The sequence below is a fragment of the Ascaphus truei genome, chromosome 5 (assembly GCF_040206685.1).
Source record: "Ascaphus truei isolate aAscTru1 chromosome 5, aAscTru1.hap1, whole genome shotgun sequence".
Taxonomy (NCBI): domain Eukaryota; kingdom Metazoa; phylum Chordata; class Amphibia; order Anura; family Ascaphidae; genus Ascaphus; species Ascaphus truei.
Genome location: NC_134487.1, coordinates 221,422,947 through 221,446,208, shown reverse-complemented (window position 1 = coordinate 221,446,208; position 23,262 = coordinate 221,422,947). Strand labels below are relative to the sequence as shown.

Sequence of the window (23,262 nt, the reverse complement as noted above, 5' to 3'; positions counted from 1 at the left end):
GTATACATCCAGTATCTTCATGATAGTTTCTGATATTTCAGAAGCATGAAAATCATTTAATAATAATGTTGTCAAAGTAAGCTATCACCACAGATTTATTTAAACAAACAAAAAAAAGCCTTTATCTCTTTTAAAACCATCAACAACGAACAACAAATATCCTTACCTGAAAGATGTAAGATCATTAATTGCAGAAAATATATATCTTCTAAGCCTTACACAGCAGTCAGGGCTTTGACTAACACCAATGTGATTCCCCCCCAACAAAAAAAAGGGAAAGTAAGTCCTTTATCTCAAAAGAAATCACTGTTAGTATGCAAGAAGTCTGCTGGTTGTGCTCACGTAGGAATAAATAATAAAAAGCCGTTCAAACTGGGCAGCAGTCACCATATGAAAGTGGAAGACCTCTAGTGGCTATAACCTGAATCTGAATAGAACTTGCAGTAAATAGGAAACAGAATGGTTGGGTACGACAAAGTGCAAGTGACACTTAACAGAGTTGTACAGTACGGTGTGACCTTGCAGAATGTACTACTGTAGCACATATCACACAAAGTCAATCAGTATCAAAAGAGAAATGGTATTATAAAACAATATAACTTTTCTCAAAAAACATAAAGCATCACACACCATCAGTTTGACTTGATTAGCTTGACTAAAAAGACATACTGTATTATATATATATATATAGATATATAGAGATATATAGAGATATATAATATATATATATATATATTATATATCTCTATATATCTCTATATATATCTCTATATATCTATATATCTATATATATATATATATATATATATATATATATATTTGATATATATATATATATATACACACACACAATGATATGGACAGCTTTTATCTTCTGCAAGTAAAAAAAAAAATTAGCAAATAGAAACCTAATTTTTACCAAAAGTATTTTTTCAAGATTTACTTTGTACAGTACTCCTTGGAGTCTTTGTTTCGCCTTGCATGCTTTACTGTAAGTATGTGGTTCATGTTGATTTTGATGGTATTGGTAACTTTTCTACTATACAGATGTAGTCACGCTGACTGTCCCCGGCATCAAGGTCAAAAAAGGAAATGGACACGGCACTGGGGACAGTGTCAGCTGCAGGGGTGGGGGCTCCATGATTCCGGATCCCCCCCACCCGCAGCGTTAATCCATCTGGGCAGTGATGGCGAGCTGCCTCGGCAAGGCAAAAAGTGTCTTGCTGCATCTGTATGTTTTCATACTTATGACTTTCACATGCTTGCTGAACTGGTGCATTGCTCTGCAGGTACCTTCAACTGCAAAACACAAAGCATACTTGTACAATCACTACAAACCTTTAAAGCAGCAATACAGGTTTCATTATTTTTTTTTATTATTACAAGATTGAAGTATGGGCCTGTGTAGCTGAACTGTGTTAATTTCAGCTCTGTGGACCCACTGCTTTCCGAGATACTTTCCTCCGTAGCTGTACCAGTATCTCTGTGGAGATGAAATATCCCGGTCATACGGGCCAATAGGAAGCTGCAATGGATGACGTCACAGCTTCCTATTGGCCCACATGACACGGGACATTTGAGTGCCACCATTATGTTAGGCACTGACTGCAAAGATACCGGCACCACTATGGAGGAAAGTATCTCTGGAAGCAGGGGGTCCCCAGAGCTGAAATTAACACAGTTCAGCTCCGGAGACCCTTTTCTTCAATCCTGTAATAAAAAACAAAAAAACAATCAATGAAACCTGTATTGCGGCATTAAGCCTGCCATGGGGTTATTTAACCTGTTTATATTTGTTTTCTATTTTCACCTTTGTGTTTACCTGTTAAATACGGAAAGCATTCCTTCCTCATCAACTTTATCATTCGATATACAGTAGTGGTAGTAGTTGAGATCTACCCAGCCAGTAACATCACGGGCAACCTTCTGCCAGCCTGCAGCGAAAATCGATTTCACCTTCTGCGCTGGGAATGTAAAAGTAAAAATGCATAAATAATAAAGAAAAGTCTGCTCTCTCTCTTATCTTGTGCAATCTTTCTGGCATACAGAGCAGTGACTCAGGAAGCTGAAGAAAACATTATTAGTAAATTCTGTTGAGTAGCCAGTGTTTGTAATGTGAGAGACTGGTTTGCTGCTGTTTGGCCAAAATCCCACAGCTATTTGGAGATTTATAAATATTTACTCATTCAACAGTTTACTTTAAAGGGCACAATACTGCCAACTAATTGTTTTTAAACACCCATCCCATTTAGCAGCAAATATTGGAGATGCAATAAAGTTAAAGCATTCCATTTTAATACATTCATTGCTGTATAGAGCAGTGTTTTTCAAGCAGGGTTCCTAGGAACCTTGGGGTTCCCCGGGCATCCATGAAGGATACTCTGCAATTTTCAGGTCATTTGAAAATTATACTAAATACAAAATAATTTACAATCCATCTGATCCCAGATGCACTATTAGAGAAGGTTGGAGTTCTTTTCAATGCATTTGATCTCAGACACATTCTTGGAGAGGGTTGGGATTCCTTACAATGCATCTGATCTCAGACACGCTATTAGAGAGGGTTGGGGTTCCTTACAATGCATTTGATCTGAGACGCACTATTAGAGAGGGTTGGGGTTCCTTGCCATGCATCAGATCTCAGACGTGCTATTAGAGAGGGTTGGGGTTCCTTACAATGCATCTGATCTCAGACGCGCTATTAGGCCGTGATTATACCTAAAAATGCCGGCAAGCGATGCCACTCGCCGAAAAACAAAATACAACAAAAATAATTAAAGTAAACACACCTGTAGCGGCGTGCGCGCCTCCTGGAGCTGCAGGGCAGACGACGGGTGAGGAGACAGAGGAATTTGTTCTCTGTAGGCGACGGCCGTGTCACGTGAGCGATTCAGCCAATGAGGGCGAACTGCTCACGGCCTCACCTCCGTCCCGCCTCCCTGTTTCCTCTGCTTCTCGTTTCTCCTGTCTCCCCTGTATGCTCAAGATGCCGCTCGGCAGAAGCGCAGGGTGACGTCACCGGATTGCGCGGCCGCTCAGTGGCTGTAAGGAATCCGCTCCATGGTTTACTGGTTGCCTTACCTTGCAGACCGGTGCAGTTCTGGATCAGCTCTCCTGAGGTTTGCTGCAGCCTGGATTCACTCATCAAAACAATACACACTCCCTCTGGTATCTACTGCAGCTGTGCAGCCTTTCATTGCAAACTATACTTGCATTCACTCATTAGGGGCAGTACCTTCACACCCCCGCCGGGGATTGGCCCGCTGGCCTTTAAGTATTGCTTGCCCATAATGCTCCTGGCCGAGCATAGTCCTAACTGGATGTCAACTGTTTTGCCACAAGCTCTCGCTTGTTCCCCTTTGCTGATACCAGGTCACGCCCTGCGTCCTTCAGCTTCCTTCAAGCCGTTTGTTCTCCAATGCTGATTCCAGGTTACGTCCTGCATCCTTCAGCTCCCTTCAAGCCGCTTGTTCCCTTATGCTGATACGGAGGTTTCCCCTGCGTCCTTCAGCTTCTGTTCCCCTGTGCTGAAGCAGAGGTTTCCCCTGCGTCCTTCAGCTTCTGTTCCCCTGTGCTGAAGCAGAGGTTTCGTCCCTGCGTCCTTCAGCCTCCTGGATTCCTGCACTAAAGTAGAGGTTCGTCCCTGCGTTCTGCAGTCTCCTGGATTCCTGCACTGAAGCGGAGGTTTCCCTGTATCTACAGCTTCCTGGTTCCTGGGGCCTACTCTTTCCCTAATATAGAGAGGCCGTGTCCTGGTTCCTGCGCTGAAACAGTGGATTCCCTTGCCCGCTCAGGACTTTTGCGTTGTAGCACTGGTGCACCCGTACAGCAAGACGGTGTGCTATTCTGGTCTGCCTACCATCTCCTGTGACCAGCACCATGGGCCATGGTCGTCGCTCGCGCAAAGGCCAACCCCGCGCTCCTAAGCTGAAGCGGGTCTCTCCTATCTCCTTGTTGCCGAACTCCTGCATGGACAATGTTTATCCTGACGTCTCCTGTTCTGACCCTGGCTTGTACAACGACGACTCTGTCTTCTCCAATCCTGATCCTGCGACATACGACTACGAACTGCGCAACCCGGATCAGCCTGCGCGGTCTCAGGTCGGTGCTTTTACAACCCCACCTCAGCCTCGCGGTCCGGTCCTGGTTTGTGGCGAGCAGAACCCTGACAGTATGCTCGGCCACACAAACTCGGACCCCGCTGAGGTGAGGGTTGGTACGTTTTTTTCTGAAATCCTGTCCCGACCTGTAGACCAGTCCCAGTATCAAGACTGGTATCTGTGCGATATACTACCCCTGATGGAGGATCCATGTATGTTTGATGGTTTAACTCCTTTGCAAAAGAAATGCCGTAATGATCTCATTAGTAAGGCTTCCTGCCTCAGAGACTTAAAACAGTATTTTGCCACTTGTGTCCTCTCCCCTGATTCCCCTTCTCCCTGGGATAAGGTGAATTCTGTGAAACGGGCCAACGCCTGTAGGACTCTCAATGCCCTGGCTTTGTCATTGGACATTCACGTAGTACTCCCGGACCCTTTCGTCATGGTGGCTCTCGCTCAGAGTACGCTGCATTTACTTTCCTCGGTATTGGACGTTCGCCTGTTAAAACAGGATCGCCTCCTGGCTGCCTACGCCGCCATTTGGCAGTTCCCCTCTGCTGCCAGTCCTGTCGCTAAACCGGGGGACGTATCTCCCTCTCCGGGAGATGATCAAACGGACCCATTAGCAATTTCTTCTAACGTTGTAACTGCCACGGTTCCTAGCCCTGATTGTATGCCCGGGTTCCTTGACTCCAATGATATGTCTACATTAACCCCTGCCAATCAGGTCTGTGAAGCTCCCCTGGAGTATACATGTGTTTCGCTAACCAACACTAAGGTTCGAATATCAGAGAATAAGTCCCTTAGTTCTCCTATTTCTAGCTCTGAATCCCTCTCTCTAGGTCTTGAGGGTTTTCCAGCTTTAACCTCTGCTAGGCAGTCCTGTGTGCTTTCCCCGTCAGAGAAAGAATCCCTAAGTTCTGTTCCCAGGGTCATTTCTGTATTAACCCCTGAGGGGCAGCTCTCTGAGTCTCCTTTGATAATTCCCTGTTCTCTGCCAGCCACGGTCATGCCCCTAGCTCCAGAGGAGAGATCCCTTGTCTCTCCTAATACAGAGAAAAGATTTCCTGTGTTTTACTCTCAGGCACTGTCTGCATTAACCCCTGTAAATTCTTGCTGCCTCCAAGTTAATGCCTTCGTTTTAGCCTCAGAGAATGAGTCCACAAGTCAGACAGCAGAGGTTGCATTGAGGGATTCCCATAACCGTACGGAGTCTCTAGATATTCTTTGCTATAAATCCCCTGCTTCAGCTCAAGTTTCCGCAGTTTCGTCTCCGGAGACTTCGGCTAAAGTTCTGGTTCCTGATAAATGTATTCAGGAGTCAGGTTTTTCCCTAAGCTTAGTCGCAGAGTTTCTTCTCCCGGGTATTTCACTGAACCAGCCTGTCGCCCACATAGCGGTGATCCCTGCTTCAGCGCATAGTTCCCACATTATGGAGTCTGCAGTAAGTTCTGGTTTCCCAGACATTCCTTACCAAATACCTACTTCAGAGACCAGTACAGTTATGATTAACCCCCATGTACTGTCTGAGTTCTCCTCCTCTTTAAGCTTAGGGTTAAAGGCATACAGTAGTCTGTATGTCTCTCCTGGGGTTCATATTGTGTTCCCAGGAATGTTTGCTGACGCACGGTTTTCTCCCAAGAGTGACGCTTTTCCATATAGATTAGTAAAAAGCTTGCACACTCTTTCCCTTTTCGCTGAATTGTGTCTTTCTAGTTTTGAGACTCTGAGAGGTAATGATTCTCCTTCTGATTCTGAAGCTCTTCCTACAAGGATTATCCTGTCTGGGGGTCCCCCTGATTTCTCTCTCCAGGCTAATTCTCCAGGGATCAGCATATCTGTGGTCACTCCCTTAGTACTGTCTGAGGTCACCATGCATATATTACAAGTCCTGGGGTTTAACTCTGAGCTGTTTAGCTGTCCTGCCTTTGCTGAAACCCAGTCCCTCAGTACTGTGTCTAAATATGCCCCAGCAAACATGGGGTTACTCTGGGAAGAAATTAAAACTCCAGTCTTAAAGGGTATTTTTTCTCACATGTCCAGCAAATCTAGAACCTCAGTAATTGTTTCTAAGTCACTTATCAATACATCTGATTTTTTCTCTAATCAAACCCAGACACCCTCACTATCGGTTAGGAGTCCTGTGATCAGAGATTTTGCACTAGAAAACACACCAATTCATGTTTTTGTCAGGTTAGGTACCCCTGTGGTTAGGGCCATTGCAGTTTCGGAAAAGACTCCTTGTACTCCTAAGGTGCCTGTCATTAAGAGTTTTCATAGTTCATACTTGCTGCTTGTTGATTCTCAGGGCCCGGTCACTGAGGTACAGACTTCAGCTTCTGATGTTAGCTTCCCTCCCACCACTACCCTGGCTCTGCCTTTTTCTCAAGCTACTGATTTGAAGATCCCAAGGACTATTCCTGATTCACTGACAATATTATCTCCCAATGAAGATTTCCCAGTATTGGAGAACTCTACTGTTGTTTGCTTCTCTGCTTCTGCTAAACCATGGTTTTGTCCCTCGGAATTTTCGGTTGCCCCTGTTATTTCCTCTCAGTTGGAAATACTCTGTACGTATCCCAAGATTTCGGTCCCTATGCCTGGTTTACTGCTTGCCTTGTCACCTTCCATACCAATACCGGGAGATGCTTCTAACCAGCCTATACCATTACTAACCATTACCTGGGAACCTTCTAGAGGAAAAATTCCTCGCAAATTCCAACATGCAGTGGTCAGCCAAGACTTTTTCTGTTACAAAGTTTCTCCTGGTGTATTCGATCAACTATCAGGCCCGCTGATCCTAGATTCAGGTTTCTTTATTAAGGACTGGGCTTTCAGTTGGGGTTCTTCTACCGTTTTTGCTCTGGAACTCTCTGGTTCTTCACAGCCCTGGATTTCCAAGACATTTTGCGAGGCAAGCCATGTACCAAGGATGTTTCCTCCATCAATCTTATATCCTAGAACTGTACTCACCAAAGAACTGCTCGTTTACGGATGCCCTTTCTACCTAAAGAAGTTTAGGAACAACTCAATGTCCCCAAGGCCCATGGATGGTCCTGTCTGGCCACAGTTCTCACCGGGGGGTGGGGGTACACTAAGGACTAATCATGAGTCACTGGAGTACGACTCTAACCCCAATCCTAGACTGTTCAGCAACAATTCCCGGTCCTCCAACTCTATGAGTGCTCATGTTCGCCCGGAGGTCTCGCGTGAAGGGGGGGGTACTGTAAGGAATCCGCTCCATGGTTTACTGGTTGCCTTACCTTGCAGACCGGTGCAGTTCTGGATCAGCTCTCCTGAGGTTTGCTGCAGCCTGGATTCACTCATCAAAACAATACACACTCCCTCTGGTATCTACTGCAGCTGTGCAGCCTTTCATTGCAAACTATACTTGCATTCACTCATTAGGGGCAGTACCTTCACACCCCCGCCGGGGATTGGCCCGCTGGCCTTTAAGTATTGCTTGCCCATAATGCTCCTGGCCGAGCATAGTCCTAACTGGATGTCAACTGTTTTGCCACAAGCTCTCGCTTGTTCCCCTTTGCTGATACCAGGTCACGCCCTGCGTCCTTCAGCTTCCTTCAAGCCGTTTGTTCTCCAATGCTGATTCCAGGTTACGTCCTGCATCCTTCAGCTCCCTTCAAGCCGCTTGTTCCCTTATGCTGATACGGAGGTTTCCCCTGCGTCCTTCAGCTTCTGTTCCCCTGTGCTGAAGCAGAGGTTTCCCCTGCGTCCTTCAGCTTCTGTTCCCCTGTGCTGAAGCAGAGGTTTCGTCCCTGCGTCCTTCAGCCTCCTGGATTCCTGCACTAAAGTAGAGGTTCGTCCCTGCGTTCTGCAGTCTCCTGGATTCCTGCACTGAAGCGGAGGTTTCCCTGTATCTACAGCTTCCTGGTTCCTGGGGCCTACTCTTTCCCTAATATAGAGAGGCCGTGTCCTGGTTCCTGCGCTGAAACAGTGGATTCCCTTGCCCGCTCAGGACTTTTGCGTTGTAGCACTGGTGCACCCGTACAGCAAGACGGTGTGCTATTCTGGTCTGCCTACCATCTCCTGTGACCAGCACCATGGGCCATGGTCGTCGCTCGCGCAAAGGCCAACCCCGCGCTCCTAAGCTGAAGCGGGTCTCTCCTATCTCCTTGTTGCCGAACTCCTGCATGGACAATGTTTATCCTGACGTCTCCTGTTCTGACCCTGGCTTGTACAACGACGACTCTGTCTTCTCCAATCCTGATCCTGCGACATACGACTACGAACTGCGCAACCCGGATCAGCCTGCGCGGTCTCAGGTCGGTGCTTTTACAACCCCACCTCAGCCTCGCGGTCCGGTCCTGGTTTGTGGCGAGCAGAACCCTGACAGTGGCATTTGGTATAATCAAAGCCTTAGAGAGGGTTGGGGTACCCCAGAATTTAACATTGGGTTCCTTAATCGAAAAAAAGGTGCAAAACCAATGGTATAGAACATTAACCCATGATTTTCTAAACAGATGTAGCAAAACTCACTGTCCCCAGTGCCGCGGGCAAAAAAGCAAACAGTGCGGTGCTAGGGACAGTGTCTGCCGCAATCACACTGCGGAGGGGCCATGCTTCCGTATCGGATTCCCCGCAGTGTTAATCCTTTCCAGGCCACGATCGTCAAGGTAGTTGCGTCTTGCTACATCTGGATGTTTCAGACTTGTTTCTTTTACATGTAACTGAAAAAGGTAGGAATACTGTAGGTTCCAACCAGTTGTAAAGAAAACTACATGCATAGTAGTCTTTAATTTCTCCCTCGAATAATATTTTAGGATATTTATTTAATTTATAGGTAATGGCAATTAGAATCTGAATGGTGATGTGGCATAACAGCTTAATAAGATGATGGTTAAAAGGGGAAAAAGCCCATTTAAGTGCTGCTAAATTACAGTATAAGGCACACACAAACAGTGAAATGAAAAAGAGTCTATGGGATATATATATATATATAGAGAGAGAGATAGATATAGATATATTGAAATATAGATAGACACTGTATATAAATGGTGCATATTATCATTTTAGCTTTGCACCAGTTAGTAAATCTGGACTACAAGCCTTCACTATACAGGCAGTCCTTGGTTATCCAACGGAATCCGTTCTGGAAGTAGCGTTGGATAGTGAAACTGTTGTAAAGTGAGTCCCCTGTTAATCAGTGCCGGTGAACGTTGGATAACACATTCAGGCGTTAGATAACATATTCCGGCGTCGAAAAACGACCCTTAGGGTTGAATTGTAAAGCATTGGATATGCCATTCGTTGTAAAGTGAAACGTTGGTTAACGAGGACTACCTGTAGTATCTATTCAAGCAGGAATTGAAAGAAAAAAACCTTTCATATTTATTAGGCTACGTTAAGAGGTTACAACATTTAGACGGACATTTACTGCATTAAACTCCCATATTTACAATTCAACATTGCCTGAAAAACAGAATGTAATTTGACGTGATAAAAATCTTGTTTTCTTATTCTATATATTCTGTATTCAGTAAGAATTATATAAACAGTAAAATTGCACAACATCTAATTTATTTGCATACAATATTTGCCTGATTTAATTCAATATTGTCTTTTGTGGGAGACGAGAGAGAGACCCTAAGAAGTTTAACTATAACAACATTGCTGTATTCATTACAGATTTATATTATCAGAGGTCCTTTTTTGCTTTTTAGGGGAATGACTTTATTGACATTGTTGGTAATCGATATGTGAACAAGCACCTAGATGATCATTTATAGCAAACTAGCTACTTACCCTATTACCCTGCAGTAATTTTACTACCTTCCGATAAATATATTGTTGGAATAAATGTTGATGACTTTTATCACCTACTCCAGGCTGGCGTGTTGGCCCGGCTATAGGAGAGATCCCTTGGCATGTTTATAGCTCTTCACATACAACGGTTTAGTGAATAGAGACCCCAATGTGCTTATTTGCTTAACCAAAATGTAAGTGCCTGCCAGATATGATCTGTATGGTGCTTTATAAGCTAGAGCAAGGGAACTCAACTCCAGTCCTCATGCTCCCCCCCCCCCCCCCTCCAACAGGTCAGGTTTTCAGGATATTTCAGCTTCAGCACTGGTGGCTCAATCAACGACTGAGCCTCTGAGCCACCTGTGCTGAAGCAGGAACAGATTGCGACACCTGTGCTGAAGCCTGGACTGAATTTGAGCCACCTGTGCTGAAGCAGGGCTGTCCTGAAAATCTGACCAGTTGGGGGGCTTGAGGATTGGAGTTGAGCACCCTGAGCTAGAGAAGGAACATTTTGTGAGACATCTGAATGGTCTTAATTACTTCTTGCCACAATAAAGGTAAAATTAATTTATGCATACAGATGCAGCCACCAGTATTAGAACATTTACCTGGGAAATTCTGGAAGATTCTGTGGCAGTCTCACAGTAAAGCCTCAACATGCCTCAACATTTCTGTGAGATTCTTAATGGCCCATTGGATTAACACAGTGGGGGTTCCCTGCAGTCCTATTCAAACTGAATGGGACTGCAGGGACCCCTGCTGTGTTAATCCGATGGGCCATTAAGAATCTCACAAAAATGTTGGGGCAACATTGAGGCATTTACTGTGAGACTGCCCCAGAATTTAAAAGGCAAGAGTTCTAATACTCGTGGCTGCATCTGTATACAAATTATTATTCATTAAATTCATAAGACCAAATGGGTCCTTCCCATATGTAAAATGCCGCTATTTAGCAGCTTTGCAAGGTTATGTACGAGAATAAAAAATACCATTGGCAAAGACCTTGTTTGGTTATGTTGTAAGACCACGCCATCCAATTAGAAGTACTACAAATATACACAAATAACTACTCATGACAGGACTTGCAAGGTGCCCTTACAAATCACGATAAATAACTTGTACACATTCTTCAATCTTCACATCCAAAAATAGATTTATTGGAAATAACATAAATCTGTCTAAATCGTCTCTAAACTTGGACAACATTCAAACCTTATCTTTCACAATTGATATACTGTACTGTAGCATTATTCAGTTGCGTTGTATGCAAAAAGTGTTAAATCCATATTCTGATCATATACTGTGTGTGTGTGTGTGTGTGTGTGTGTATATATATATATATATATATAGATATATATATATATATATATATATATATATATATATATATATATATATATATATATATAATATATATACTGAGTTAAGTTATGGTGAGTAAAAAAAGTGACAAAAAACTCCACAGCAAAGCATATAGCAAATGGAAATACAACTGTATGCTCATTTGCATGTCTTAGGCAGGTCTGCAACCCCGCCTTTCACCATTATCACCCAGCACACAGCACTTCCACTGCAGCAAGGGATTCTGGGAAATGACATGCAAATGAGCACACAGTGCCACTTTTTGCTTCAAAAACCATTTTTAACATGGTTCCCTATAGGCTTAAGCTTGCTGCATGGTCACAGCTTTGAGCACAGACAGGGTTCTGGCTATGCATCTTAACCCTGGCTGTGATAATGGTGAAAGGCGGGGTTGCAGACCTGCCTAAGACATGCAAATGAGCATACAGTTGTATTTCCATTATATATATATATATATTATATATATATATATATATATATATATATATATATATATATATATATATATATATATATATATATATATATATATATATATATATATATATATATATATATATATATATATATATATATATATAGCACACTTATAAAGGTTATGGTGGGTAAAAAAAAAGGTGACAAACACCCTCCACAGTAAAGCATATAGCAGCTGTAAATATTACTGTATGTTCATTTGCATGTCTTAGAGAGGTCTGCAACCCTGTCTTTCACCATTATCGCCCAGCACACAGCACTTCCACTGCAGCATATCTGCTATGCTAATAGGTCAGGGTCAGGGAGGGCAGCCAGATGGTTTAGCATAAGCCCTCTGATCAAAGGTTAACCACCCTGATTGTTTACCCTAGGGCCAAGAACAAAGGGGCTGAGTGGTTTGTAAGTGTCATAGTTCACACTTGCAGGGGAAGAAGAATCTACTTCAAACGACTCCACTAGCCAGCTAGGCGCCTTAAGGTTAAGGTATAGGGCTGGAAATTGTATTTAAACAGGGCTCAGTCTAGGCCCATTGTCTTTGTGATTTTCAAGATTGCTGTATGAACTGCTAGTCAAAATTGCTGACTATTTCATCATTCCAACTTTAAGTAAGTGCATATTTTGTCTGTTATTTGTTTATCTCGTGTGTTCACCTTTTTCAAGGAATGAATTATATTTTATCATATCTAGTCGTGTTCAGTTCAACCCAGGTATTTTTGGTGTATATTATATCTTGTCATAAAGTTACCGTGACAGTCGCCGGATCAATAAAGAACTTTTAAGGCTTTGGTCCTGCTGCGCAGCCGCACGCCAGCGGGCCACCAGCCCCTTTCCTCCAATCTGGAGGTCCCCGCTGGCTCCTTCCGACGTGGCTGACTGCGTGCTGTGACGCGTCAGCCGGCCGATGCTGCAAGCTCCTAGTGATTTGTAGCTCTGACGCGTCACGTGGTGCGGCAGTCAGCCAATGAGGGAAGGAGGGGAGGGAAGGAGCTACGGAAGGGAGGCGGCTTGGGAGGGGAGCAGGGAAGGAGCTGCGGGGGAAAAGTGTATGTGTTGTGTGGGGTGGGGGGGGGATGGCACCACGGTACCACGGTCTCATCTCAGTCTCATCTCAGACCTGGCAAAGTTTTTGACCGTCAAACCACGCCCCCCTGCCCTCCCGCTCCCTCTCCCTACAGACCGCATATATAGGTCAAGTGCCTCTCCACGCGCCGCCTGTCTGCAGTGCGGGCGCGTGGTCTGAGGCAGCGGGACCTTAGCCTTATTCATGCAAGGTTCGTAGCCCCTCTTTTACTTGTTCTCACAGTGCTCTGCTTTTTCCTCATCTGTATTGTTATATTACACACTTGCGCTTCCACCCTCTCTTCATGTCCGTTCACCGGTTAACCATCTAATCTGCAATAGAATTCAAGCGTTTAGTCCCCACATACAAAATTCTTGGTGACACTGCCCTTCCTTCCATCTCACCCCTCATTTCCAAATACTCCCATTTCTGGTACGTTTCTTCAGCCTCCTGAACACACCTCAGTATTTTCACATTTCTCATTAATATACGTATCAATATGTCCCCAAATTGAATACAGAAGTTCAGACTTCCTTGATCACACATAGACTTTATAAAAATTAATCATTTCTGGTAATTCAGAAACTACACAAGCTGCAATAATAATTTGAGACAACATACACCTTTTACAAGCATACAGTATGTGTACATTTCAGCAACTTTTTCAGGCATCACAGATGCAGTATTATATTTCTAAACTAATATTAATGACTTGACTCATTTCTGACAGATTTTCTCACATCCATACGTTGTCATGCATTTTCTATTTCGCTGCATGGCATTTTAAGTTTATAAAATATTAATGTAAAACTAGTACTATGACATATGAAACTATTTTTTTTTTTTAAATACTGTAATATCATCATAATAGTTGCAGTGGGTGGGATTTTTTCGGGTCTCTGTTTTAGATCCTTATTCTTGGATATTGAATTCCTTTTTGGTAATCCATATGTTTTTTTCTAATTCCTAAGTGATGTTTGTTTCATGCAATAGTTTCTGGTCTTCTTAAGACCTTTTTTATCTGCCACGTCGCCTCTTTGGCATTTTAATAATCTTCTCACATACAATGTGGCTGTGATGCTTTGTGTAATCCTGCACTGCGGTGGATAAAGCCACAAGGCACTTAAAGGAGCAAAGAAGAAGACCAGAAACATCACATATAGCGAGTCACTGTTTAATGTTTCAGAGCTACAGTTATTATATTACATTTATATTAAATTATAAAATACAGATGTAAACATTTTTATGAAAACGTTGATTCAATTTTATTTTTGCCAATTTTGTAGCACAGCTGCCTGCATTATGCCAGCCCTTCAATCATTTTCCATCTGCCCTGAATGAGCTCAAGACTAAAATGCATAACATTCACAAAGATTAACTATGTTCATTTAGAGTTGGAAAAAATTATTATTGTAGACTCTTGCAAAACTTACCAAAGGATTGACCATTAGTGCATTGCTTAGATGGTGGATGCATGTCCCTATGGCATTGGTGGACAACAGGCAGCCTGTGGGATGCATGTGGCCCTCTGGGGCTTTGCCTGCAGCCCCTAAAAGATGGCCATCCCAGCAGCCCACTCTCCCTCTCTACCAAGTGCAGAGGGAGTGGACATGGTGTGGTTATATATGTTGTGGTTATTTTGGGGGTTCAATATGAGCTTGTAGGTGTCCTGTATGTTTTACAATTCTTGTTCAGCTGGTCTTAGCTGATTGGAGGGTGGCTCCTCCTACCTAGTTGAAGCTCACCCCCTCCCACATTTAAATGGTTAAAAGCTCACTCCATTGCATCTCCCACTCTCAGGGGAACTTGCTTGCTTGCAGTTTGATTGTGACAAATCTAATACAGAGTGCTTTTCCTGGTAATGTACAGGTTAATAAAAGCTTAAATCGGACTTAGAACTATGCAACTAATTTATTATAAATCATTCTTCCTGGTAATGCACAGGTTATTAAGAATGTTAAACTAAAAGACCATTTTATTTAATAGATATTTATACATATATATTTAGGCACAGTATGTGTATAAGTTTCACTGGATGTGCACTCCTTTTATTAATACATGAGGGACAAGTAGGGAATGTCTCTAAGGACATTTTTTCGAGAGCAGCAATTCTAAGCAGTTTTTCTTTTCCTTCTCACTCAGATCTAGTACAGTATTTTTCCACCATGGTTCCTAGGAACCCTAGTGTACCCCTGGCATCCCTAGAGGGTTCCCTGCAATTTTAACGTCATCTGATGTCAGGCGCGCTATTAGATACATAACTTAACTTATGGTTGTCCGCTCACCAAATATTAGTAATATCTAACAAACCTCCCGATTCACGGGTATATAAAGACACTGGCTTTAGTCTAATCGCCACCGCCTACCTTGAGAAAGCTCTAGTCCCGAGCGCGAAACGTAAGTCGGGTATGATGTCATCGCGTTGACATTGTGGAGGTCACGGGTGAGACTGTTCTGGTTTGCTGGGGGGGCGGGTATGCTGTGATGGGTGGCGGGTGCTTGTAGCGCCAATGAGGTGTACACACAGTAATGCTATTGAGACTACTATTATGAGCAGATGGGCCACAGCCATGGCCACATAAGGTACAATTGTGTGTAGTTACATAGTATTGTGACTGTGACGCACCATACACCGGTGCATGGTGGCCAGCCTGTATTCACACACACTGATAATTGTGGGACAAGTAGGTGTGTGTGTGCGTTTGGCTTATATTATATCTTCCTAGCTGGATCTGAGATATATGCTATAGTAGCTGGATCCGCAGTGATATTGAGGCTGTGAGAGCACGCCCATATAGACTGCAGTATGTCTCACTAACAGCATTATATATTGTAAGATCTGATATTCCTCTACCTCATTGAATAAATGCCTATGCACCCACTATATACAGCTACCTATTATCTGTATACATAGAGAGGAGGTTTTGCTATTAACCCTAAGTTCACCTCTGCATCCTGATACAAACCTTATTTTTGGATATTCAGTATGTAAGGGGTTAATTGGAACAATAAAAGCAGATAGCACATACCTACCTCCCTAGTGATTCCCCCATATACGGAACGTTCTAGCAACCATCACCAGGTACTGCCCATATAGCTATTTGGGGATTATCCCTTGTTCTCTGCTGAGGTTACTTTACCACCCATTTTTTTTTACTGGTTTTATTATGAGTTTGCGCCGTTTATGGTTTAATAAAATTTTATTATTTTTACCTATTAAGGTTTTTAGTGGTAACTGTCCTCCCACAGTGTTGGGAGCGGTTACTTTGTATACTACTATAAGTTAATTAGACATTGTGTTTTGGAGTATTTAACCCCCTTTACTTCAGCAGCCATGGAGTGCAACAATTAGGGATCTTTGGGAGACTTTGATCTCCTGGTTTGTGTTTCTGCGCTATTAGATACACCTTTGGGGACCACCCGGGGACACCCACCGGCCTCTGTGATCAATCCTGTGTTAAAATAAATAAATAGTTGTTTTATGTAGGGGTACAGGGGGTGGGTGGGTTGTGTATTGTTGGTTATTACATATTGTAATGTTTATTGGGGGCAGAGGGGGTGAATGAAGGGCCAAGTACCTGCTTCAATCACCCCCTCTTCCCTCAATGAAGCTGCTATTGTGCCTTAACCCCTTCATTGCCTTAGCGGCTATCCACTAAGGTAATTAAGCTGCTTTAATATAATTGTTATTATTAGTGTAGGGAGCAGGGGGTCTCCTGAGCTGAACTGTATTGTTTTCAGCCTCAGGGACCACCTGCTTCCAAAAGATACAAGACGCGTTATGGAGTGCCGGTATCTCCTATGCATTGAAATGTCCCGCATCACGTGACCGTGAGAATCAAATGCATAGGAGATACCGGCATCCCATAACGGGGCCTGTATCTCGGGAAGCTAGGGGTCCCTGAGGCTGAAATCAATGCTATTCGCCTCCGGAGACCCCCTGCTCATCTATACTAGTAATAACATTTAAATTAAAAAACATACATTTGCGCAGGGAGAGGCGGCTCTCTCTGAGCAGCTCTCTGCAGCAGAAAGGAATCGCCGGCTAAGGCCTTTTCAGAGAGGCTATCTTCACGTTGCCGGCTACTCGCCCGTTTTGTGAATTTTGTTATCACAGGTTATCGACGCCTTCTGAATACCGTGATAGCAGCGCTCACAAAAACGGTGATTTAAATGGCCTGGCAATTTTTTTTTATGAACACTTACTGCATAGGCCCCTAAATTATTGCGTATTGAACCATTTCACGGCTTGATGTGTGTGCAAAATTAGAATGGAAAGCGTTTTTCTACATTGCTTTACAATCCTAAATGCGTCAACTCTTATCTTCTGGATTTTATACATATCATTTATCCTAATCCTATTGGTCGTCAGAAAGTTAAAAAGTTATTTGACTTGTTTTATAAAAAATATTTTTATATTGGATTGTGAAGTATAACCGGCGTCAAAAAAATAAATTGTCATTTTCTTACAGAGTCATTTTGTGGCATGCATGACAGCGATCTTAAACCAAATGGGTGACCAGCATTATGCATTTTACATTGAAACATTTCAGTCAAGTTCAGATTTGGTGGTAAGTACAGTATGAAATAGTATATATTTGATTTACTACATGGTAGAACTATGCTCTTTAGGCATAAATTAAATTGTGATTTCTATCCCTTTCTTGGTGTTCTGTATTTCTGCCATACTCGATGAAAGACCCTGAGAGGTTCAAATCTTGTAACATATCAACTACTTGTTGGTCCAATAAAAGGTATCATACCCCTACTACCTCTCCCTCCTTTGTTACTATTGCACAGAAATGTGACTAGTAATTTGTACCACATTTGGGTGACCTTTTATTAGTCTCTGCCAAAAGGTTACTCTGTGTGCTTTTGTGTATTTACTTCAGTCTCTTTCCTCCCCCTCCCCCCCAAGTATACATTTCAGTGAATATCATCAATTACTGTTAAGTGCTGGATATCAAAAAATGTATAGTTATTATTTCTGAATAATCAGAACATAATTACAAAAACGATGTTAATATATATTTTGCGTCACAGGATCAAAAATCAGGAAATTATCAGTGACGGATTGCTGACTCTCAAAACTCTACACTGTGTTTATTAATCAGGATCAATTGGAGTATGGCCTTGGGCCTCTGGGTTATGATTCACAAATTGCTGTTTAATATTTATATAAACTGTATTGATGTTTGGTCATTAAAGTCGATATGGATATTTTGATGTTCCATATGACCTTTCACAATCATGTAGTTTTGAGTAATAAATATTGCTTATCATTATCACAATCGTAATCTTGAAATCTAGCTCCTCGCTGATTTCACATATGCTTTGTATGCTCCTTTGTTGCTTTCACAGTTTGTGTAATTTTTGAAGATGATTGGACTGAGGAGAAGAATAATGCAAATTTTGATACTGTAAGTGCCTAATGCATACTATTAAACTTTGAGTGGAAAAAGCAGAGCCGGCTGGGAGTTTTGCGGGTCTCGGTGCATTGGGGTTTTGGCAGGGCTTCTAACCATCTCCAGAGTGGCATCTCCTCCTGCTAGCGATGTGTCGTCACATGATTACAGGAAGAGATGTCGGCTCCGGAGAGAAGATAAGAGGCACTTACAGAGGTCCCATATTCTCCCCCGGCAATCAGATTAAATGTTGTGGCGAAGAGCCCTGGTGCTTACAATTGAATGCCCCAATTCACTAAACTCTGTTATGTTAACCTATGTACAGTATCTACCTATAATCATTACATCAAGTACATCTATATTTATAAATTTAGTGAAAGTTTTAATTGGACGTAAAAACCATTTGATGTACAGTATGTTGTTGTGATACCTTTGTCTTGACCAACATTATGTTTTTCATAGATTAATGCAGGGGTGCGCAAAGTTTTGGCCCTGAGCCCCCCTGCCTGCTCAGCCCCAGTGCTTGCACCCCCTCCTACCTGGTAATATGACGTCACATCACCATGGCAATGTGGCGTCATGTGACGTCACATCACATCACATGACCCCGCAGCACGCTCCCAGGCATTTCATTTAAATGCTTTGGGGAAGAGCACGGGACCTCTGTAACTGCTGGGCCCCCTAAAAAATTATGACACCCCCAGTTTGCACACTTCTGTAATAATGTATGGTGTACACAACATTCGAAACCTCATAGGTTTGTTCTTCAAGTGAACTGTGACAGTATTGTTGGTCCATCAGAACCGATATATAGATTCTACTTTATTCCAGGGCCTATACGGCTAATAGAATTTTTTACCACATGTACTGCACATTCTTCATATAGACAAAATAAAAGTGCGTTACTGTACTGTATGTCAAAGAAAACCTGTATTAAAAAAAGCTTAGTTTAAAAAAAAATGTTTAAATCATCAAGTTCTGTGCATCTAATCTGCTATTATGATCCTAATACTATTTGTAGGTCTACTGGTTCTGTGACTAAAAAAAAATAAACTGAAAGGATAGGAAACAGGCGAACATATATATTGTTTTACCGCTGGGTCTGACAGTCAACAAAAAAATAATGTAGTAAATGAATATAATAAAAACAAAAAACCGGCGGCTCCAAAAATGAATATAAATATAACCTGACCAAATATAGAGTCCAATATGGCTGGGATGAAATCCAGGGAGGGATCTTCAATGAAGTCTCATGGAAGGACAAACAAACAAATAAGACAAAAACAAAAAGAGAAAAGAAAAAAAGATCATAGTGCAACTAAAAACAACTTAGACAAATAATCACTGATAAGATTGATAGGGAAATAATCACAAATTTAATGCAAATGAATTAAAATAAATAAATAAAACAACAAACACTTGAATGTTGGGCTAGAGACACTAATAAAGCGATGACATCCGGTAGGGATAAAATTGAAACCCTACTTACAGCAATGCTGATAGGTAAAAGCCCATAGCAAAATGTCCTTTACTTGAAACCGAAGCCTTTGTGGTAGTTGGTGTAACGCAGCCTCTAGAGATCCACGATGCCGGGGACTGCCACTGCTAGCACACTCACAGATAGTCCTGATGTGTGGGGGGTGCCGCAGGAGAAAGCCTGGACCCAATGCTGCCGAGGGAATCACCGAAGCAAGGCACGCAGACCAGAGGTCTCGCAATGACACAGTGACGTCACCACGCAGCGCGAAGGCAGGGGAAGTGCCCGGACGAGAACCAGGGAATTCAGAGAGCACAGGCTCGGTGAAGAAAGGACAAAGGGCTACCGGGGGAGAATGTCAAAGTCTCAGCCAAATAAAAACCACCCTACGCATTTCGTATGAATATAATAGTTAAACTCCAAACATTCAAGCAAATCATGAAAATATAATTGTAGCATTTTCTAAATACAGTATATAGCAGAAATAAAAGTAAGACATTGTATTGAAACTGTAATGAAGATGGTATGTGCTATAGCAGCGGTGCGCAAACAGGGGGCGTAAGATTTTGCTGGGGGGGCGCGGGCCGTTGGAGAGGTCCCCCGCTCTTCGCCACGGCATTTAATTTAATGCCGGGGGATCACGTGAGGCCCCTGCAATGCTATACTTACCGGGATTCAGGAGCTCTGTGATGCATCGCCATGGCAATGCAGCATCAAATGGCGCTGCGGGGTCATGTGACGTCACACACGTCAAATGACGCAGCGGGTCACATGATGTGATGTCATGTGACCCCCGAGCGTCATTTGACGCAGCTTTAAGGTAGGAGGGGGGGCGCCATCACTAAAGCAGGGAAGACAGGGGGGCGCAGCTGGAAAAGTTTGCGCTCCCCTGTGCTACAGTACTGTCGTTGGTTGCTTATTAGTGAGAGTGTACTACCTCAAACCATATCTATAGACTGTAGTTCAAAGACACTTGTAATCAGTGAATATTGTTTCATCTCTTTCAGGACTTTTTGATGGAGACATTTATAATGTTCAAGGATCTAATTGGAAAAAATGTCTATCCTTCGGATTGGATGACCATGAGCATGATGCAAAACAGGTAATAAAATTAAGTGGGTTATGCATGACCTTCATTATGGGTTAACCAAAACGGGTAAAGAGAGACACTTATGTGCCTCCCCAAACACTCCTTTACACCAGGGGTGCGCAAAGTGGGGGGCGCACGGTTTACAGATTCCCCCGCCCGCTTCCCGAAGGCACTCAAATCAATGTCGGGGGAGCTGCAAGGCCTCTGTAAACTTCTCCTTACCTTGGTTCAGACGCTCCTGGTGACGCATCGCCATGACAATGCGGAGGGGGTTATGTGACATAACGTTGTCATGGCAACGTGACGTCAGGAAGTCAGAGCCAAGGTAAGCAGGGGGGCGGGAGGAGAAGTGGACAGCCAGCAGGGGGGCCCAGGGAAAACAAATTGTGAGTAAAAGCACTGACTGATAACAATGTCACTGAGTTTGAAGCACGGGGATCGGGTTCTTGTGACTAGAGATGGCAATTTATGGGGGCGGATTTGGATCCACCGTGAACTCAAAAAGGATGATTCATCTTTTTCGGATTTTCTTCATCACCGACACTCCAATCCACGGATTTTGGAATCCACCGATTGGATTAGTAAAATCCACCTGCGGATTAGATCCACTGATGGTTTTTGATCCGCACTAATTGAAATTGGAACAATTCACCGACGGATGTTACACCACGGAACAGATTTTGAATGGAAAGATCAGGAAGTTCTGCAAAACGGATTGGGACAGTTTTGCCCATCTCCACTTGTGACCTTGGGCAAGTCAGTTTATCTCCCTGTGCCTCAGGCACCAAAATCATAGATTATAAATTGATCTGGGCAGGGACTGTGTCTGTAAAAATCTTTTGTACAATGCTGTGTAATGCGCTCTATACTGTAATTGTGAAGCGCTTTGAGTACCATTGGGAGAAAAGCGCTATGTGAAATAAAGTTAATAATAATAAATCAAGTTATTAATATGTTGAAAGATAACTGTGAACATAACTTAACACAGCTGAGATACATGGGAAATGTGCTAAATGTAATCATTTGCATACACTGCAAGTTAACATATTGTCCATGTATTTCCGTTGTGTGTATTGTGCACAGTTGTTGAATAAAGGAGGGTTTAGGTAAGTATCTGAAATAAAAAAAAAGTACTTTACTGTAACAAGATAAATGATGATAGGAATAAGTGTACAAAAAAATATTTTGTGTTTCTATTTAAGTAGGAAGTAATACTGCATATCATGCATTTTTATTAGTTTCATGCCACCAACTAATGTGTCTTTAGCCCATTGCCTGCTAGACAGGTTAATTTTTTTTTTTTTTATCAAGTCAAATGTATTTTAGACTTATTTTATTCACCAAGATCACATAGGTTGTGAAAATGTCCAGTATTTTCCTACTTCAAAGAAATGTCCTTGAGGTATTGCGTGAATACCCCTTTCAATTGAAAAATAGTAGTGCTCTACTAACAGTTTCTCTTCTGGAGCGTATGTGATTTATTGTGGAACAGGAGAGTATACCGTACACAATGTTTCAGGTCCGCAGGTGGAAGTGAACTGCACACCTTTAATTGGACATTTACATTAAGATACAAATATATTGTATTAAAACAAAAAATCTATGACAAATTACACAGCATGGCAGTGTTACTCAAAATGCAAATTGCAGAAAGCATAACTCCAAGTTGCAAAAATCCCATCTAATCCTTTAAGACCATCACCTCTTCAAAGATGAGTGCAGCAGAGGATCAATATACTTTAGGAAGCTGGAGACTGCCAAATAGGGAGACCTCAGGCCTGTCATCATAAAATCCTGAGAGATCTTGCCTAGTACATCTTGAAGCCTCCATATTTATTCAATTTCCAAGCTGAGGTGCTTAAAACAGCAAACCCATCTAATTAACAATCTTTTTTTTACAGGATTGGGGCTGTGCAGTCTTTTATAGTTGAACCATGCTATTTTAATCCCCCCACAGTTCCCAATATACTTTCTGATGAAGTTACTGGTGTTACACTTTGGTTTTTAAAGATGATTTTAAATGAGGTTCCAATAGGAAACCACAACCAATGATGTTGCAGCTTCCTATAGGTCCGAGACATGACAGACATTTTGTTTCTCCTGGAGACAGAGTTAAAACTGGTAACTTCCGTGGTAAGTGTTTCAGTAACTGGGTTCCCAAACTGTAAAAACAATACTAGAAGTAAATCCATAAATTGCATCAAAGTTCAGCACATACAAATACACCTTGTGGTGCATTGGGGTGTCTCAGATATGTCTGTAACCTTGTCTTTCCCAATTATCTCTTAGCATACAAAGTTTTCACTACAGCCAGGGATTCTGGGTAATGACATGCAAATGAGCACACTGTGGCACTCTTTACTTCTTCTCCATTTTAACATGGGTCACTCATCTTATGCCTGCTGTATTACACAGCTTTTCAGTAAAACCTGGGTTAAAGACGTGCATCAAAGTTCAGAAAGAATCTAAGAAATGTAGATGGGCAAAGTCCTTAACCATCAGATGGCCTCACAGCAGGCTAGTTCCTG

The 23,262-nt window shown here is 42.6% G+C and overlaps 2 protein-coding genes across 6 annotated transcripts in view; one reads left to right on the top strand and one right to left on the bottom strand.

The window, feature by feature from the left end:
* INSYN2B (inhibitory synaptic factor family member 2B) overlaps positions 1 to 369 on the bottom strand; it is a 238,937-nt gene extending 238,568 nt beyond the window's left edge. For all 5 annotated transcript variants that reach the window (XM_075601686.1, XM_075601685.1, XM_075601687.1 and 2 more), the window contains exon 1: positions 167 to 369. The gene's annotated coding sequence lies outside the window, so the exon portion shown is untranslated. The remainder of the gene's footprint in view (positions 1 to 166) is intronic.
* DOCK2 (dedicator of cytokinesis 2) overlaps positions 1 to 23,262 on the top strand; it is a 1,423,644-nt gene that overhangs the window by 951,379 nt on the left and 449,003 nt on the right. The window contains exons 28-29 of the mRNA XM_075599153.1: positions 17,235 to 17,333; positions 20,652 to 20,746. Coding sequence (XP_075455268.1) covers positions 17,235 to 17,333; positions 20,652 to 20,746 — 194 coding nt within the window. The remainder of the gene's footprint in view (positions 1 to 17,234; positions 17,334 to 20,651; positions 20,747 to 23,262) is intronic.